This window comes from Hemiscyllium ocellatum, chromosome 29, assembly GCF_020745735.1.
Source record: "Hemiscyllium ocellatum isolate sHemOce1 chromosome 29, sHemOce1.pat.X.cur, whole genome shotgun sequence".
Taxonomy (NCBI): Eukaryota; Metazoa; Chordata; class Chondrichthyes; order Orectolobiformes; family Hemiscylliidae; genus Hemiscyllium; species Hemiscyllium ocellatum.
The window spans coordinates 16,652,848-16,673,874 of record NC_083429.1 but is presented as its reverse complement, the minus strand read 5'-3'; the positions used below and the strand labels follow the sequence as shown (position 1 = coordinate 16,673,874).

At 42.6% G+C, this 21,027-nt stretch overlaps 1 protein-coding gene across 5 annotated transcripts in view; it reads right to left on the bottom strand.

Moving 5' to 3' along the window:
• arhgap32b (Rho GTPase activating protein 32b) overlaps positions 1-21,027 on the bottom strand; it is a 574,866-nt gene that overhangs the window by 270,163 nt on the left and 283,676 nt on the right. For all 5 annotated transcript variants that reach the window (XM_060846659.1, XM_060846660.1, XM_060846663.1 and 2 more), the window contains one exon: positions 5,726-5,817. In XM_060846659.1, coding sequence (XP_060702642.1) covers positions 5,726-5,817 — 92 coding nt within the window. The remainder of the gene's footprint in view (positions 1-5,725; positions 5,818-21,027) is intronic.

Here is a 21,027-nt window from a genome sequence, read left to right as displayed (position 1 = left end):
AATATTTTCAAAGATTTCCAAATGGTATTTCATAAGAAATGGCTGTGGAGTCTAAGACTAAACAGCATAGGCTAAAACTAAGTGATTCTTCTCTCAGAAGATAAATTAATAACCACTATTCTACATTGGAGTTAGAAGTAGTTTGGAATTCTTGTACTTGAACAGCAATTAGCACTAGGTTTAAAACTAACAACTGATCTCCAATAAATACATTTTTGTTAACCAATATTTTAAGGAATTCAGAGCAATGCAATTATATACAGTAAGACCACAGGGCTCGTTCAAGGTGAATATTCCTGCTTCTGATTTTCAAAATTTCACCTGTCGTTATTATGCACATTTCATTACCCTGTCTATATTTTCTCCTTAAGTCAATTATTATCTTCCTCACTGTTGACTATATTTTTAAGTTTTGTGCCATTTGGAGGCTTCTAAATTAGGCCAGGCACTCATAATTCCATGTCACTAATGTATGTCAGAAGCTGCAGTAGTTCTTATACTGAAACTTGGAGAATTCCATTGTAAACTTGCCTCCAGTTTGAAAAACAATCATTTACACAACTTTGCTTTCTATACCTTAGACTTTTTTTTAAAAAAAAGTAAATGCTACCACGGCCCATTTTGTAGGATTCCATTTTTGATTATAAGCTCTGCTGCACTGTACGGTCTCAAAATTCTTTTAACATCCAGATGCATCGACTGTATAGCCTCATTCATACTCTCCATTACTCCTTCCAAGAACTCAACTAAATTAATCAAGCCTGATTTTCCCTGACTATACTGAAGAGGTAGAACCAGGGAGTTATCCCCAACATGATCACTAATATTTATGCCTCAATTAACATCACAAAACCAAATTATCTATTCATCATATTATTGATTATAGGAGCTTGTTTTGTAGAAATTGGCAATCGCATTGCCTACATAACAACAGAAACTATATTTTTAAATTAATTAAATGCTTCTTAAATGACATGGGTCATCCAGTGGTCTTGAAATATAAGATTTCTTTTGATTTCTTCTTGCTTGGTTCACCATAAATATCCTACACCCTGCTAACATCAAAATTCAGAAAGATCTTTTAACAAGGATCTTTGTACGTGTACCTACAAATTTCAACCAAATGTGACAGGCTAAATAGACTACACACAATAATCCTGGCCACAAATGTCTTTAATACAAGGGCAGTGTCACAATAGAAAGAAGAGGCTAGATCATATCTTCTAAGGAAAATGATGTGTTGAATATCTGAAGCGCTGGTACTAAAGATGCGACAAGATAAGTACTTCATTTGTCTGCATGGTGCATAAATTAGGTCAGAGAGCCAAGAATGGAGTCTGGGAACAAGCCAAAATCCCACAGCGAGGATAGAGTCCCTGTCAGTAAAGTGTCAGCCTTTCATTCAGATCCAAAGTTCACTATAAAACTAACCAGATTGTCTCACAGCATCCTCACAGCAGCCTATTTACTGGAAGCAATTACATAGAACTGTCCCAGCAGCATGAGTGCAGCAATTAACAGCAAGCCTCCGCCAACCTTTTACATGCTCAGCTGATTTAAGGGGGAGAAAATGCTTGGCCATTACAGTAAAATGCTGCAAGACATGAGTAGACTCTCAGGCACACTGTGGACTCATACAGCAAGGAGGAAGAACATCTGCCGCAAGAAAGGATGCTAATTTCTAACTTCAAAACACAGTAACACATTGCCAACAGCTGGGAATGGTGCAGATTCTTTTCCCTGACAGAGGCAGAAATGAAAATAGGAATGGGAATAAGTTATTTGGTTAGTTCATGGTTAATCTGTACCATAACTCAATATATCTGCTCCGGTTTCATAACACTAACAGTCTTGTCTAACAAAAATCAGTTTTGAAATTTTCAGCACACAAAACTTTCATAATCTTTTCAACTAACCTGTAAAGAAATTCTTTGTGGCAACACTCTTGAAAGGTCTGAGTTTAAGTTCAGATTTTTTTTTCCACATTGTAGTATTTTAACTATCAGAGAGGCTGTAAAGTCTCAAGTTATTTTCTTTAGAACAAAGAAGACTGAGATGGTGCTGGAGTGAGTGGTATGTGATAATGAGGGGCATGGATACAGTGAATAGAAAGCAGCTGTTTCCCTTGGTTGAAGGGTCAACCATGAGGAGGCATAATTTTAAAGTGAAGGGTAGGAGGATAAAAGGAGATTTTGAGGTGGTGTGGTGGTGGAAATCTGGAATGCACTTCCTAGGAGTGCAGCATAAACAGGAAACCTCTCAAACTTGAACAATTATGCAGATGAGCATTTGAAACATTCACAGCATTCAGAGCTGTAGGTCAAGTGCTGGAAAATGACATTATTGTAAAGATGTCTGCTCAAACTTGATGGAACTATGGGGCTTTTCTGTGTTGTATGACTCGTGATCTGTTCTGAACTCTCCCACTTGAAGGAGGGGATTGTTCCTATATGTTCTACCAGATCATCAAAGTTGGGGGTCACACGCTTAAGACAGAAATGAGGTGGAATTTCTCCTTGAAGGGTATTCAATCTGTGGAATTCTTTACCACAGAAGGCTGTCAAGGCTGGGTTGGAAAGTATATTCAAGGCTAAGATATCCCCTTACAACATAGAACGTTACAGTGCAGTATAGGCTCTTCGGCCATCAATATTGTGGCAAACTGTGGAACCAATCTTAAGCCCATCTATCCTACACAATTCCATCATCATCCAAATGTCTATCCAATGGCCATTTAAATACCCTTAAAGTTGGCGAGTCTATTCCTGTTGCAGGCAGTGCTTTCCACGCCCCTACTACTCTGAATAAAGAAACTACCTCTGACATCTGTCCTATATCTATCAGCCCTCAATTTAAAGCTACGTCCCCAGGTGCTAGCTATCACATCCGAGGAAAAGGGCACTCCCTGTCCACCCTATCTAACCCTCTTATCTTATATGTTTCTATTCAGTCACCTCTCAATCTTCTTCTCTCAAACAAAAACAGCCTCAAGTCCCTCAACCTTTCCTCGTAAGACCTTCCTTCTATACAAGGCAACATCCTGGTAAATCTCCTCTAAAGTATTTCCAAAGCTTCCACATCCTTCCTATAATGCAGTGACCAGGACTGTACACAATATTCCAAGTGCAGCCGCACCAGAGTTTTGTACAGCTGCAACATGACCTCATGGCTCCAAAACTTAATCCCTCTACCAATAAAACCCAACACACCGTATGCCTTCTTAACAGTTCCATTAACCTGGTGGCAACTTTCAGGGATTTATGTACATGGACACAGAGATCTCTCTGCTCATCCACACTACCAAGAACCTTACCATTAGCCCAGTATTCTGTATTCCTGATACATTGAAACACCTCACACTTTTTCGCATCAAACTCGATTTGTCACCTCTCAGCCCAGCTCTGCAGCTTATCTATGTTCTTCTGTAGTCTGCAACATCCTTCTGCACTGTCCATAACTCCACCGACGTTACTGTCATCCACAAATTTACTAATCCATCCTTCTATGCCCTCATCCAAGTCATTTACAAAAATGACAAACAGCAGTGGCCCCAAAACCGATCACTGCAGTACACCACTAGTAACTGACTCCAGGATGAACGTTTCCCATCAAACATCTACTTTTGTCTTCTTTCAGCTAGCTAATTTCTGATCCAAACCGCTAAATCACCCTCACTCTCATGCCTCCATATTTTCTGCAATAACCTACTGTGGGGAACTTTATCGAACGCCTTACTGAAATCCACTTACACCGCATCAACCGTTTTACCTTCATCCACCTGTTTGGTCACCTTCTTAAAGAACTCAATTAGGTTTGTGAGGCACAACCTACCCTTTACAAAAATGTGCTAACTATCACTAATCAAATTATTCCTTTCTAGACGATTATAAATCCTATCTTTTATAATCTTTTCCAACACTTTATCCACAACCAAAATAAGGCTCACTGGTCTATAATTACCAGGGTTGACTCTAATCCCCTTCTTGAATAAGGGAACAACATTTGCTATCCTCCAGTCTTCTGGTACTATTCCTGTAGACAATGATGACATAAAGATCAAAGCCAAAGCCTCTGCAATCTTCTCCCTCGATTCCCAGAGAATCCGAGGATAAATCATATCTAGCCCAGGGAACTTATCCATTTTCACACTGTCCAGAATTGCTAACACATCCCCTGTATGAACTGCAATCTCGTCTAGTCGAATAGCCTTATCTCAGTATTCTCCTTGATAGCATTGTCAATATCCTGTGTGAATATTGATGAAAAATATTCATTTAGCACCTCTCCTATCTCCTCAGATTCCACGCACAACTTCCCACTACTGTCCTTGACTGGCCCTAATCTTACTCTAGTCTTTCTTTCATTCCTGACATAGCTATAAAAAGCTTTAGGGTTTTCCTTGATCCTACCTGCCAAAGATTCATGTTCCCTCCTCGGTCTTCTTAGCTCTTTCTTTAGGTCTTTCCTGGCTAACTTGTAACTCTCAAGTGACCTAACTGAACCTTCACGTTTCATCCTTACATAAGCCTCCTTCCTTTCGACAAGAGATTCAACTTCGTAAACTACGACTCCCTCATTTGACCATTTCCTCTCTGCCTGACAAGTACATACTTACCAAGGACTTGCAGTTCAATTGTGCCCATCCCCTGCAGCTTCCTTCCCCATCCTATGCTTCCTAAATCTTGCCTAATCACATCATAATTGCCTTTCCCTTAGCCATAACTCTTGCCCTGCGGTATATACCTATCGCTAAAGTAAACGTAATCGAATTGTGATCACTATCACCAAAGTGCTCACCTACCTCCAAGTCTAACACCTGGCCTGGTTCATTGTCCAGTACCAAATCCAAACCCTTCCCATTCAGCACCCACACTTCCAAAAAAAAACATTGTTAGCATATATGCAATTCTTCCTAGCTACAGTTAATTCTGTAGAAGGGTTACTGGACCCAAAATGTTAACTCTGCTTTCTCTTCACAGATGTTGCCAGAACTGCTGAGCTTCACCAGCTGTTCTTGTTTCAGGTTTCCAACACTTGTAGTTCTTCATTTTTGTTCAGCACTAATGTGGCTCCTTTTTTTAAAAAAACTACATGCACAGTTGTCTTGTTTTCATCAATTTCAATCCCAGACATGACAATACAAGGATTTACGTCCTTGCAAAGAAAGCAAGGTTTATTGGAATGAATGGAATTAAATCCACCCAGTCTAAATATACAAAAGAATATTGAAGAGGATATGTAATATTTTGATTTTTGACTTTAGTCTCTACTTAAACGAATGCACATTGATACTCAATCGACGCTAAATAGGCAATAACATTCCTTAATGTGTTTAAGTTTCATTACATAAATGAAAGACATTACGCAAAGAACATAAATATGTTATTCAACAACCATCAAATGTCAAAGTATTCCAAATCAAGAAACATACACTTTTTACTAAGCAGAAAACAACAAAAGAACCACACTGAAGCAGAGAAAGTAGCAGAATGGAGTTGAGAAACATATCAGATTTAATCGAATGGAGAAGCAGATTTGATGGATCAAATGGCACAGTTCTACTCCTATATCTCGAGTGAGAAGGTGGTTGATGAGACGCTGAAGAATTGTGACTACTGCAGTGAAAGATCAGTGAGATATCATCTGACACACAGTTTATTGTCCCAAAACAGATGCCAGCCAAGCGAGTCCCAGCCCGTACAAACAGCAACAAATGTATTCTTACTTTTTGACGTGTTTGACTTTCATACTGGCAGTGCTTCCACATGGGCGGAGAGGGAGTTCTCCAGGGAGATCAGGAAGGTCAGCACTTCTTGCCTACAACCAAAAGAAGAAACTGATCAGTGTTCTGAGCTTCGCACAAGGTTCAGATTTATTTTCACATAGACTTACTGAAGTAAAGTAGCAAACCATTCAATCCGACTGATTCAAGCTGGTGTTCATGCTCATGAGCCCACTTTTACCTTAACCCTGAAACCACAGAATCATTACACTGCAAAACAAGCCCATCTCTCAGAGCATTTTTATTTGTTGCCAATCTCCTGCATTCGCCTAATTGTCTGCATACAATTTAACTAAGATCTTGAAGGTCTCAAATTAAACCTGCTTCTGTCATATGTCCAGCCAGTGCACTTCGTGACTTAATTGCTTGTTTGCGAAGTGAGAGAAATCATTTTCACATTTGCTTCTTATGTAAAACACTTGCCTGGTTCTCAAGCTTTTCATGAGCAAAAACAGTTTCTATCTTATTACACCATCCAGGTTAATCATGATTGTGAAAACTTGTATCAAGTCTCCTCTTGGTCTTCTCTCCAAGAAAGCTTCTCCAATTATATGGGATAGAATTTGTACACAGAAAATTCAGAACAGCAAGGAAGAATTTGTTAAGGAAAACTCATGTTTAACTAACATATAGAAAGTGGCCCTTAGGCCAACCAATATATGTTGACCAACAGTCACCAAACTACCATACTTTGTCTATCGACTATATCCTGGCTTTTTAATTCCTCATCCAGATGTTCGTTCAATGTTGAGCTATTCAACCCATTGAGTCTGCTCTATGATAGCTGATATATTTTTCAACCCCATTCTCTTGTCTTCTCATAGTAACTTTTGATCCCGTGAGCAAAACCTGTCTCTCAATGACTTGCCTCCAACAGCTTTCTGTGGCAATGAGTTCCACAGGTTCATTACACTCTGGCTGAAGAAATTTCTAATCTCATTTCTGAAGGGTTGTCCCACAGTTTCCTCAGTTCCTGGTTCCACATGGGAGGCAGGTCCAAAAGTTAGGAACCCATTAGATCCAAGGCAAGTTGACAAACTGGATCCAAAGTTAGCTTGCAAATAGGAGGTTTAGGGAGATAGTGAAGGGTTGATTTTGAATATGATTGGAAGCTTGTGACCAGCAGTGTAGCACAAGAATTGGCACTGGGACCCTTGCTGTTAAATTATATTAATGAATTAGATGCAAATGTAGAAAATACAAACAGATGACATGAAAATTGATGGTAATGTTGATAGTGAGGAAGGTCTCAGGCTACAGTCTGATATTACCAGTTGGCAAATTGGGCACAGCAATGGCAGATGGAATTTAATCCTGGTAAGCGTGAGATGGAAGACCTAATGAGAACATAGTCAATTTTTCTATATCTTGATGGTTGTGTTCTTGTGCAACCCTGCGTTATAGAAAAATTGCACTTTAGAAACAACGCTTAAAGTGTTGCCACTGTAATCGCAAAACAGCCAACACATGTTTTAAAAGTTCACGCTTTAGAAACAGCATCCCCAATTCGTCAATTGCGTTACAGCGAATTTGTATTGATGAAACGTGCATTATAACACAAAGGCCTGTAATATTATGAATGACAGATCCCTAGGGAGTACTGAGGAACAAAGGGACCTTGGTGCTATAGAACCCTGAAGGTGGCGCACAGTCACACAGGATGGTGAACAAATCTTTTGGGATGCTTGCCTTCATTAGCTATGGCACAGACTATAGGAACAAGGAATTCAAGATGCAACGTTACACAGCATTGGCTAAATCACGGATATAATGCTGTATGCAGTTCTGGTTGCAGACTATTGAAATGGTGTAATAAAAACTGCAAGAACTGCGGATGCTGTAAATCAGAAACGATCAGAGAAACTGCTGGAAAAGCTCAGCAAGTCTGGTAGCAACTGGGAAGCGAAATCAGAGTGAACATTTCGGGTCCAGTGACCCTTCTTCAGAACTTGTGATAGCTAGGAAAACGTCTGTTTTTATGCAGAAGACAGGGTGGGAGGAGGGGAAAAGTAGTAAAACAATAGGTGGGGATAGAGCCCAAAGAGTGAGAAGAACAGTTGGACCGAAAAAGGAGTGAATAAGAATAAGAATAAGAATCTGGGTAAGAGAGTGAATTGTTGTTAATAGAGTGGCTAACAGTGAGTTGTGTGTAATAGCAGACCATGTGATAACAAGGCCTGTGTGTGGGGATGGTCAAAGAAGAGTCCATATTGAATTCAAGTTTGAGTCCATTGGCTGTAGGGTCCCCAAGCAGAAAATGAGGAGTTCTTCTTCCAGCTTTGCCTGAGCTTTACTGGAGCACTGCAGCAAGCCTGAGACAGAGATGTTGGCCAGGGAACAGGGTTGGCATGCTGAAGTGGCAGGCAATTGAAAGCTAGGGTCATTTTGGTGGGCAGAACGTAGATGTTCTGTGAAACAGTCACCCAGTCTAAGCCTAGTTTTCCCCAATGTAGAAGAGACCACACTGTGAGCAGTGGATGCAGTAGACTACATTGTGTGAAATACAGGAAAAGCATTTCTTCACCTGGAAGATACGTTCTGCCCTTGGATACAGAGGAGGGAGGAGGTAAACCCCGTCTGCTGTCACATATTCACCATCCTTCCTAACCTTACATTCTTCGATGCTGAACATTCTGTACTCAGCAAAGGTGTCAGTTTATCCTTCTGCATCTCCACCTCAATGAATTTCAGGCAAGGCAACATCAAATTCTTCTGGTCATCTTCATCTGTGTGCCCATTTCTTCAGACAAGCATCCTCTCCCCATCCTACAGATCCTTTAGCCCACCTCCAACAAACCTAGACCCCTCTGATACACTACACCTGCACTCAATTTGCTCATTGAGAACTGTCAACATGACATTTGTCGCCTCAATTTCTCTGCTGCACTCACCCGTTCCAACCTATCTCCCCCACAAACTGACTGCACTCTATGCATTAAGATCCAACCCTGACTCTGTTATTAAGCCTGCCAATAAGGGTGGTGCTGGTATAGTTTGGTGTACTGACCTCTATATATTGCAGAGGCTGAGTGACAGCTATCAGATATCTCCTCCTATCTTCACCTGGACCCATAATTCCTTGGTACATCAGGTCATTCTATCAATTATTGTCACTAACCTTTTCTCGCCTGGGGATCTCCGTGCAATTGTCTCCAAGCTGATAGTATCCGAACCCCACACAGCTTGCTTCTACCACAACAGGATGCCCAGGTAAACCCATTGTTGCTGCCTACTTATCTTACCTTTTCCTATCTAGGCACGGTATTTTCTCCCCGGTCCAGTTCCTGTCCACTTATATCTGTGATTTCTCTGATACTTTATGCCAGTTTGCAGGCTCCACCGATTCCTCTTTTACCACAGACATGCAATCCCTCTAGAAGTACATTCTCCACCAGGACGGTATCAGAGCTCTTCATTTAATCCTGGTAAAAAGGCCTTAACAACTTCTCTTTTAACTCATCTGATTTTCTTCAGGCCATTGGTACCTGCATGGGCCCTAATTATGCAGGTCTTTGTGGGGTACATGGAAAATTCCTTGTTCCAGTCCTATTTCAGCCCCCACTCAACTCTTTCTCTGATAAATCATCAGTGCTGCCTTCCTCTCTCGTCTAGAATTGGAAAGGTTTATCGATTTTGCTTCCAATTTCCACCCCACCCTCGCTTTCACCTGGTCCACCTTTGACTACTAACTTCCCTTCCTTGACAACTGTTTCTATTTCTATAAACCCACTATAAACTAATATCCATTATATACCCACCAACTCCCACAGTTATACTACATATAATCGCACCCTGCTTCCTGTAAAGACTCAATCCCCATCGCATATGTTCCGATGATGCCAACATCGACCAGGGAGCCTCGAAATGTCCACTTTCTTCATCAACCAAGGATTCCCCAGCACTGTTGTGGCAGGGCCTTCAGCCAGATCTGACCCATCTTCCGAACTTCAGCCCTCATCCCCTCCTTTCCTTCCAGCAACAGTAATAGGGCTCCCCTTGTCGTAATCTACCATCCACACCCAGGCGTTCCTCCAAAGAGATGCCACCATCAAATACATATCCTCTTTACCTTCCTTGTCTGCTTTCCACAGGAACCATTTTCTCCAGGACATCCTTGTCGACTGCAATTGAAGGTGTAACACCTATCCATTTACCACCTCCCACACTGCCGGTAAAGCTACGCTTTACTGCACTTCACACAATCTAATCTACTGCATTAGCTGGTCACAGTGTGGTCTCCTCTACATTGGGGAAACAAAGTGTAGAACACCACCCCCTGTTCTTTGGCCAATATCTCTATCTCAGGCTTGCTGCAGTGCTCCGGTGAAGCTCAGTGTAAGCTGGAAGAACAATACCTAATTTTTTCACTTGGGCACTGCAACCTGTGGACTCTCAATCTTAAGTTCAATAACTTCAGGGCTTGTACTCTTCTATGTCCTAGCCCCGTCCACACACACCAGCTCTTGTTATCACATAGCCTGCTATGACATATAACCCATTGGTAGCCACTAACAAGTTCCATTAACATCTATTCACCCTCCTAGCCAGATTGTTATCCACTCCTTTGCCCTTCTAATGTTCTTCTCTCTCTTTGGACTCCATCTCCACCTATCATTTACTCCTGAACCCCTCCCCCAACCTTACCTTCTTCATAAAAACCATCAGTTCAGAGGAAGGATCAGCAGACCAAATAGTTAACTGTGAAGAGAAATCAGAGATGTTGCCAAATCTGATTGAGATACACAAAATTGAGATGCACAGAGTAGATCACGAGATTTTTTTCCCATGGTAGATGTGTCTAAGACCAGAGGGCATACGTTTAAGGTGTGCGGTAAGTGGCTTGAGATGAGGAAAACTTATTTCATCCAAGTTTGATAGAAATATAGAATTATGACACCAGACTCTACCTCAGTTCGGTCATGCAACATTAGCTCCTAGGATTCCAGTTGGAAAACAGCAGCGAAACAATCCTAAACAGACATTATCACATTCATCAAGAAAATTGAGGCTGAATGGATTAATCCACTAACTGCACGTCAATGATGCTGCCTAGTCAGTTTCCTGCATTGACTAGGCAGCATCAAGCCTTGAAGCTATGCTTGACCACTGGCTGATCAGGGGCCAACAGCTCTTCATAGCTCAGCAGCACTATTAGGAGACAGTGGTTGCTATCAGTAATGCACCCATACAGGACCCATGATCAGCATGATCACACCTTGCCTTCTGAATTGCTTGCTGCACGTACATGCTTGCTTTGTGATTTATGAAAAGTCCCTTTGGAAATCAACACTTTTCAACCTCTTGTCATTTAAAAATACTGCAATTTATTCTCCCTGCTATAGGAAAGATGTTATTAAATTTGAAAGGGTTCAGAAAAGATTCACAAGGATGTTGCAGAGTTTGGAGGGCTTGAATTATAGTGAGAGAAAGTGCAGGTGCAGGAATTCAAAGTAGACAGGCAGCACGCTGGAAAAACACAACAAACTAGGAAGCATCAAGGCGTGGAGAAGTCGACATTTTGGGTGTAACAGTTCTTCAGGGCTGGTAGTGAGTGTAGGAGGAGAAGCAGATAAATAGGGTGGCAGGGGCAGAGCAGTGAAGTGGGGATAGGCGAAGATAGGTAGAGGGTATGACCTGGTTGGTCAATGGAAGGAATGAATCCAGTTGGTGACAGGGAGGAGTGGAAGGGAGGGGTTGGGGTTGGGGTCGTTGTCAAGGAATGGGAAGGGAGGTCATTTGAAACTGAAGAACTCAACGTTGAGTCGTCTGGGTTGTAAGCTGCCCAGGCAGAAGATCCCACTCTTTCTAACATGACCATCTTTGGCCTCCTCCATTGCCACAACTAACCAAATGGCAAATTGGAGTAACAACACCCCATCTTTTGCTTGGACAGCCTACAGCCTGGAGGACTCAACATTGAGTTCTCCAATTTCAAATAACTTCCCTTCCCATCCCACAAAAATGACCTAGCCCCTCTCTCTCCCTTCCACTCCTCCTTATTCCCACTTCACCATCTTGCCCCACCACCCCCTTTATCTGCAGCTCCCCTAACAAACACCCCCAATCCTGAAGAAAGGTTACACCCAAAATTAGAGGGCATAGAGTTAAGATGAGGGGAGGAAAGATGTTAGAAGGACCTTTTCATGCAGACTTCTCCGCCTCCCGATGCTGTCTGGCTCGCTGTGTTCTTCCAGCCTCCTCCCTACAGGGAGAGGCTGAATAGGCTAAGGCTACTTTCCCTGGAGAGATGGAGGCTGCAGGGTGACCTTACAGGAGTTTATAAAGTCATGAGGGCATGGATAGGGTGAATAACCAAGGTCTTTTTCCCAGGGTAGGGGAGTCCAAAATTAGAGGGCATAGATTTAAGGGTGGAAAGATTTTAGAAGGACCTTTTCATGCAGAGGCTGTTGCGTGTATGAATGTGTTGTCACAGGAAATAGCGGAGGTTTGTACACATTTGATAGTTAAAAGACATCTGGACAGGTACATGAATAGGAAGGCTTCAGAATGGCATGGGCCAAATTCTGTCAAAAATCTGTCTATTAATTTAGAATGTCTGTTCAGCATGGATGAGTTGAACCAAATGGCCCATTTTCATGCTGAATAACTCTAAATACTCAGCACATTCAGTCCTCCTGACAAAGTGGATAGCCACACACTTTTCCATATATTACATCTGCCATGTTCTTGCAAACACAGCCTATCTAAATTATTTTGAAGGCTCTTTGCACACTCCTCACCCTGCCACCAAGTTTTATGTCATTTTCATCAGCAGCCTCCATTTTGCAGCCGAAGCAGTGACAACGAGGACCATTGTGCTGCTAGGAAGGTAAATTTCCCATTTAGATACTTACCCTGTGGAATCAGCAGCCTCCATTTTGCAGCGGGACCGGTCAGAGCGAGGACCAGAGGACTGCTAGGAAGGTGAGTTTTTTCCTCTGAAAGACTTATTTCGTGAATAGGCGGAACAAAGGCTCATCAGTAGTGAATGCTAACAAGGGGATTGCGAGACACCTGAAGTGACACACTCAGACATTGACTAAAGCAGAGAGACTACTGGTGACAATGCTGACTTCACCTGTGGGAAATGCACCCAACTCCAGCTCTTTACAGATGGCATTAGGGAACTGGAACTGGAACTGGAGCTGGATGAATTTCAGATCATTCAGGAGGCTGAGGGGTGATAGAGAGGAGTTAATGGGAAGTAGTCACAGTTAAGTTAAAGGACAAAGGTAACTGGGTGACTGTTAGGAGAGAGAAAGGGAACAGGCAGACAGTGCAGGAAGCCTGGTGGCCGTTCCCTTCAATCGTTTTGGATACTGTTGGGATGTAGGGGGATTAACAGGGGACAGTCACAGTGACCAGGTTTCTGGCACTAAGCCTGGCTCTGTGGTTCAGAAAAGAAGTGGGGAGAACAGAGGAGCAATAGTGATAGGAGACTCAATTATGAGATAAAGAAACAGGAAATTCTGTGGTCGCAAGTGAGATTCCTGGATGGTACGCTGCCTCTTGGGTGCCAGGGTCAGGGTCGAGTCTACATGATTCTTAAAGGGGAGGGACGAGCAGAGTAGTAATCCCAGGATTACCGGTGCCACAGGTGGAGATAACAAGGACCAGAGGGCTGCCAGGAAGGTAAACAAACTGTTTAAAAAACTGATGCATTCAGGCAGTGGCTGAACCCAAGACACTGCCCGTGTAGTGTCTCCCACAGCCCTGCTCCTCTAACAAAAAAAAGGACTGTGGTGTTTTGATAAGGTAAGGATTTTCTGTTTTTTTCTTATTTATCATGTGATTGGTTAAAAAAAAACTCTCCTTCTTCATAACTTTAGTCTCAACTTAGGTGAAGCTTAAGATTAAAAATGGCAGGAGATCTCAGCCCCATGTTCTGCTCCTCTTGCTCAATGTGGGAGTTCAGGGATTCGGCTGATGTCCCTAATTCCTTCAGGTGCAGGAAGTGGGTCTAGCTGCAGCTCTTGTTAGATGGCATTGTGGCCCTGGAGCTGTGAATGGACACACTTTGGAGCATATGTAATGCCAAAGGGATCATGGATAGCATGTTCAGTGAATTAGTCACACCACAGATTAGGATTGCTAAGAGAGAAAGAGAATGGATGACAAAAAGGCAGAGAAAGAGCAGGAAGTCCATGCAGGTGTTCCCTGTGGTCATCTCCCTCCAAGTCAGGTATACCGTTTTGGATACTGTTGGGGAGATGGTTCACTAGGGGAAGGCAGCAGTAGCTGAAAATGTGTTGCTGGAAAAGCGCAGCAGGTCAGGCAGCATCCAAGGAACAGGAGAATCGACATTTCGGGCATGAGCCCTTCTTCAGGAAATCTTTCCTGAAGAAGGGCTCATGCCCAAAACGTCAATTCTCCTGCTCCTTGGATGCTGCCTGACCTGCTGCGCTTTTCCAGCAACACATTTTCAGCTCTGATCTCCAGCATTTGCAGTCCTCACTTGCTCCTAGAACGTAGAGAGATCAGAAAAAGATGTAGGAACAACAGGGTGATGGTGATAGGAGATTTAATTTTTCCAAAATTGACTGGGATTCACTTTGTGTTAGAGGTCTGAATGGAGCAGAATTTGTAAGGAGCGCCCAGGAGGGTTTTCTAGAACAGTATATAAATAGTCCAACTCGGGAAGGGGGCCAACCTGGTGTAGGGGAATGAGCCCGGCCAGGTGGTTGAACTTTCAGTAGGGATTACTTTAGGAATGGCAATCACAATTCCACAAGTTTTAGAATACTCATGGACAAAGATGAGAGAGTTCCTAAAGGAAGAGCGCTAAATTGGGGGAAGGCCAACTGTACCAAAATTCGGCAGGAGCTGGGAAATGTAGATTGGGAACAGCTGTTTGAAGAGAAATCTACATTTGATATGTGGGAGGTTTTTAATCAGAGGTTGATTAGAGTTCAGGAGAGATATGTTCCTGTGAAAATGAGGGATAGAAATGGCAGGATTAGGGAACCATGGAACCATTTCACAGGTGAATTTGTGAGATGAGCGAAGAGGCAAAAGGATGCACACAGAAGCGAATGAAGACAAACAAAGCTTTGGAAGAATATTGGGAATGTCGGACCAATCTGAAACGAGGAATTAAGAGGGCTAAAATGGGTCATGAGATATCCTTAGGGAGCAGGGTTAAGGAAAATCCAAAAGATTTTTATTCATATATAAGGAGCAAGAGGGTAACTAGAGAAAGGATTGGCCCACTCAAGGACAAAGGAGGAAAGATATGCGTGGAGTCAGAGAAAATGAGTGAGATTCTTACTGAGTATTTTGCATCAGTATTCACTGAGAAGAGGGACATGATGGATATTAAGGTTAGGGATAGATCTTCGATTACTCTAGGTCAAGTCGGCATAAGGAGGGAGGAAGTACTGTGTATTCTAAAAGGCATTAAGGTGGACAAGTTCCCAGGTCCAGACGGGATCTATCCCAGATTACAAACGGAAATGAGAGGAAATAGCTGGGGCTTTAAAAGGTATCTTTGCAGTATCCTTGAACATGAGGGAGGTCCCAGAGGACTGGAGAATTGCTAATGTTGTCCCCCCGTTTAAGAAGGTTAGCAGGAATAATCCAGCTATTTACAAACCTGTGAGCCTGATGTCAGTGATAGGGAAGCTACTGGAGAAGATACGAAGGAAAAGGACAAATACCATTTGGAAGAAAATGGGTTATCAGTGATAGGCAGCATGGTTTTCTGCGGGGAATAAAATTCTTTGAAGTGGAGACAAAGGTGATTGATGAGGGAAGGGACGTAGATGTCATATACATGGATTTTGGTCATGCATTTGATAATGTTCCCCATGGTAGGCTGATGAAGGTGAAGTCGCATGGGATCCAGGGTATTCTAGTTAAATAGAAAGAGAAATGGTTGGGCAACAGGAGACAAACAGTAGTAATGGAAGGCCGTTTCTCAATATGGAAACCGTGACCAGTGGTGTCCCACAGGGATCGTGCTGGGACCACTGTTGTTTGTGATATACATAAATGATTTGGAGGAAGGTGTAGGTTGCCTCATTAGCAAGTTTGCACATGACACTAAGATTAGTGGTGTAGCAGAGAATGAAGGGGACTGTCAGAGAATATAGCAGACTATAAATAGATTGGAAAGTTGGGCAGAGAAGTGGTAGATGGAGGTCAATCTGGACAAATGCAATTCAAGAGCACCTGGAAGTACTTGGGGATGCCCTCACAATAACAGGGTACGATGCCCAACTCATCAACCGCCAGTTCCGACGTGTCACAGCAAGGAATCGTAATAATCTCTTCAGGAGACAGACACGTGCTGCAACCGACAGGGTACCCTTCGTTGTTCAGTATTTCCCAGGAGATGAAAAATTACGCTATATTCTTCATGACCTGCAACACATTATCAATGAGGATGAGCACCTCACAAGATTTTCCCCACACCTCCACTACTTATCTTTAAACAACCGCCAAACCTCAAACAGATCGTTGTCTATAGCAAGCTGCCCGGCTCTCAGGACAACTCCATACAACCCTATCATGGTAGGTGCTGCAAGACGTGTACATGGCAGGTACTCATGTGACTCAACTAACGTTGTCTATCTTATACGTTGCAGGCAAGAATGCCCGGAGGCATGGTACATTGGGGAAGCAAAGGCTACGACAACGGATGAATGGGCACCGCACAACAATCAACAGACAGGAGTGTTCCCTCCCAGTTGGGGAACACTTCAGTGGTCCAGGACATTCAGCCTCGGACCTTCGGGTGACCATCCTCCAAGGTGGACTCCAGGACAGGCAGCAGAGAAAAGTGGCCGAGCAGAAGCTGATAGCTAAGTTCGGCACCAATAGGGAGGGCCTCAACCAGGACCTTGGGTTCATGTCACATTACAGGTGACCACCATTGCACTATACACACACACAGATACTGCTATACACACACACACACACACACACTGGCACTCCTATATACACATACACACGGACATGCACACAGACACCCAGACACACCCTCACAGACACACACACTCCCACACTCTCACATGCACCCCCTCACAGACTTAAGACACTCTGCACTCACTACACACACACATACACTTTCTCACACTCATAACCCCCAACCCAGACAGACAGACAGACACACATAGACAAAGACCCACATGCACACATATATTTTGTGGGGTGAATTTGTACTTAGAGTTACATTGTATTTTGCTCAAAAACTGCATGCATTCATGTAGAACTCTGAGCTCAAAAACTGCACGAATTCATGTAAACCTCCGTGATCTCACTTTTTAAGATTAGAATCAATCTAAACATCATGGCATAGACAGAGAACACAGGGGCCAACACCTTCAAAATACTGTCTAGCTATCACCATTGTTAGCAGCTAACCTGAAAATGCAACTTTTTTAAAAAAAGGTTTTGTGATGTACACATGAAAGAAGTGAAACTATCACTGTATTCTAACAGATGAAAGGCTTAACAGGCCATCAATTTTTCAATGTATAATTTCAGAGACATCACACTGTAAATTTTTGCTACAAATTCTGTGTGTTAGGATTGAGCCCTCCACTACCACCTGAAGGAGCATCGTTCCGAAAGCTAGTGCGTTTCCATTTAAACCTGTTGGACTATAACCTGGTGTCGTAGGAATTTTATCTTTGCAACCCCAGTCCAACACTGGCATCTCCAAAAAGTGAGAAGGGAAAGATTTGGGGAGAGATATGTGGAAAGTTCTTTACACAGAGGGTGGTGGGTGCTTGGAATGTGTTTCCAACGGAGGTGATAGAGGCAGGAATGATTGCACCATTTAAGATGTATCTAGACAGACACATGAATGGGCAGGGAGCAAAGGGATACAGATCTTTAGAAAAGAGGCAGCAGGTTTAAATAGAGGATTTGGATCGGCACAGGCTCGGAGGGCTGAAGGACCTGTTCCTGTGCCATAATGTTCTTTGTTCTTTGGGTTACATCTGAACTGGAGGGAACTGATATCCTGGACAGGTGGTTTGCTGGAGCTCCTTGGGAGAGTTTAAGCTAGTTTGGCGGGGGGAGGGTTGAAGCCTGAAGTGAACAGCCACATACACAATGCAGAGAGTCTGTGAGGAGGAATAGGCAGTTGATAGGGCAAAGATGCAGCCAGTGTGATTGCTGAAGTATGTCTAGTTCAATGCAAATATCAGGAATAAAGGTGACAAACTCAGAGCACGGATCAGTACTTGGAACTATGATGCTATGGCCAATGATATCACTGGGACAGGAATGGTTGTTGATCGTTCCAAGATTTTGATGTTCCAAAAAAAAAACAGTGGGAGGGGGTAAAACAGGTGCTAATCAGAGAGACTATCACAGATTGGGTGAAAAAACCTTGGGTGACAAGGGATGTGGAACATCTAGTCAAGAGGAAGAAGGAAGCTTAATGTTGAGGAGTCAAGGATCAGACAGGGCTTTAGAGGGTCACAAAGTAGCCAGGAAGGAACTGAAGAATGAATGTGGGAGAGCTAGAAGGGGGCATGAAAAAGCCTTGGCGGGTAGGATTAAGGAAAACCCTAAGGCATTCTACACTTACATAAGGAACAAGAAGATAGCCAGAGTGAGGGTCGGACGAATCAGGGATAGTAGACGGAACTTGCACCTGGAGTCACAGGAGCTAGGAGAGGTCCTGAATGAGTACTTTGCTTCAGTATTCACTAGTGAGAGAGACCTTAATGTTTCTAAGGACAGTGTAAAACAGACTGACGTGCCAGAACAGATTGATGTTAGAAAGGAGGATGTGCTGATAATATTGATAAACATAAAGACAGATAAATCCCTGGGTCCAGACGGGGTATATCCGAGATAGTAACAGGAAGTGAGGGAAGAGATTGCTAAACCTTTGGTGATAACCTTTGCATCCTCACTGTCCACTGGAGTACTGCAGTGGCAAATGTTATTCCTTTGTTCAAGAAAGGGAACAGGGATAATTGTGAATTACAGAACAGTTAGTCTTACGTTGGTGGTGGCCAAGTTACTGGAGAGAATTCTGAGATACAGGATTTGCAAAAGCATAGCTTGATTAGAGATAGTCAATATGGCTTTGTGAGGGGAAGGTCATGCCTGAAAAGCCTTACTGAATTCTTTGAGGATGCAACAAAGTATGTTGATGAAGGTAGAGCAGTGGATATGGTGTATATGGATTTTAGCAAGGCGTTTGATAACGTTCCCCACAGTTGGGTCTTTCAGAAAGTAAGGAGGCATAGGATACAGGGAAATCTGTCTGTCTGGATACAGAATTAGTTGGCTCATAGAAGACAGAGGGTGGTGGTAAATGGGAAGTATTCAGCCTGGAACTTGGTGACCAATGGTGTTCCACAGGGATCAGTTCTGGGACCTCTGCTCTTTGTGATTTTTATAAATATGACTTGAATGAGGAAGTGGAAAGGTGGGTTTGCCAATGACGCAAAGATTGGTGGAGTTGTGGATAGTGTGAAAGGCTGTTGTAGGTTGCAACAAGATAGTGAAAGGATACAAAACTGGGCTGATAAGTGGCAGATGGAGTTCAACCTGGAAAATTGTACGCTCATTCATTTTGGAAGGTTGGGTTTGAATGCAGAATACAGGGTTAAAGGCAGGATTCTTGGCAGTGTGGAGGATCAGGGGGACTTGGGATCCATGTCCATAGATCCCTTAAAGTTGCCTCCCAAGTTGATATGGTTGTTAAGGTGGTGTATGGTGTTTTATTCGCCTGGGTTCACGAGGTTATGCTGCAGCTCTATAGAGTCCTGGTTAGACCACACTTGGAAGATTGTGTTCAGTTCTGGTTACCCCATTATAGGAAAGATGTGGAAGCTTTAGAGAGGGTGCAGAGGAGATTTACCAGGATGCTGCCTGGACTAGAGGGTATGCCTTATAAAGAAAGGTTGAGGGAGCAAGGGCTTTTCTCATCGGAGTGAAGGAGGACGAGAGGTGACTTGATAGAAGAGTACAAGATGTTGAGTGGCATAGATAGAGTGGATAGCCAAAGATTTTATTTCCTATGGCACAAGTATTTATCACGCGGGGGCATAATTTTAAGGTAATTGGAGTAAGGTTAAGGGGAGATGTCAGAGGGAGGTTCTTTACTCAGGATGTGTGGAATACATTGCCAGCAGTTGTAGTAGAGTCAGTTGTTGGGGCATTTATGCAACTCTTGGATAGGCACATGGAAGTTAGTACAATGAAAGGTATGTAGGCTAGTCTGATCTTAGAGTAGGATAAAAGGCAGGCACAGTATCGAAGGTCAAAAGATCTGTACTATTCTCTGTTCATTCTTGGAAAGTTAGTATTTTGCAACATCCAAAGCAGTACACATTCAAAACCGATTACAGTCAGTATGCACGCTAAATAATAAATCAGCATGGATCTGTTTTTGCTTAATTAGCAAAGATCATTTCACCTGAAGAGGAAATAATTCCTGAGGAATCATTCACTATTCTTCTAGTCAAAAAAAAATCCAGAAGGCGGCATTTGATGACTATTAAACCCACAGAAATTGTGTATCTCATTTGTGAGATATTGCCTTGAAATTTCAAACAGTTAAACATGTCAACCAAACAAATGACCTAGATCTAAAAAGATCTGAATAACTGGCACAGGCTCAAAAGATAGCAAGTGAAAGGTTGATCCAATTACAGAGTCAAGACATGTGGGAAAAATATCAAAAGCATTTCCGGACCAGAGTCTAGTTCTCATTTCTGCCAAAAGAAATTAGTAAAAGGTTGAAAGCCTCCTTCCTGTAAGGCACTGACCCACAGTAAGGATGGCCACAGCAGGAGCTTATGGAATTTCCTTGAACATTTTTGAAGGTAAATGCTCAATTCAATTACCTCGTACATACAGACTTATATCTCTCTTGTATTAGAATATTTTACCATGGTAAAAGTTGTGATGCAGTCAAAGCAGAATTGAATCTCCATCACTTCCTTTTATTGTCAACAGCAGGAGTCACAAAGTCAGATACAATGTGCAGGAACTGAGTCACAGTGACTTATAGCACAGCCTGGAAACAGTAAATGAATACAGGATGAGTTCTGCTAATAAGCATGGACAGTGATTCTGAAAAATCAAATATTCACATATATAACTGACAGGTAAAAGAGAATTTACCAAGAATTAAAGTTAGACAAGCGTGACTTTGCTCAACCAGCCAACATATTTTATTTGCCACCCAGCATTCTCACTATCTCCCAAATGCACAGTGTTGTGTGTTTCTGGGCTATTATACACACTACATTCACCAATAACCAAACCTCCAG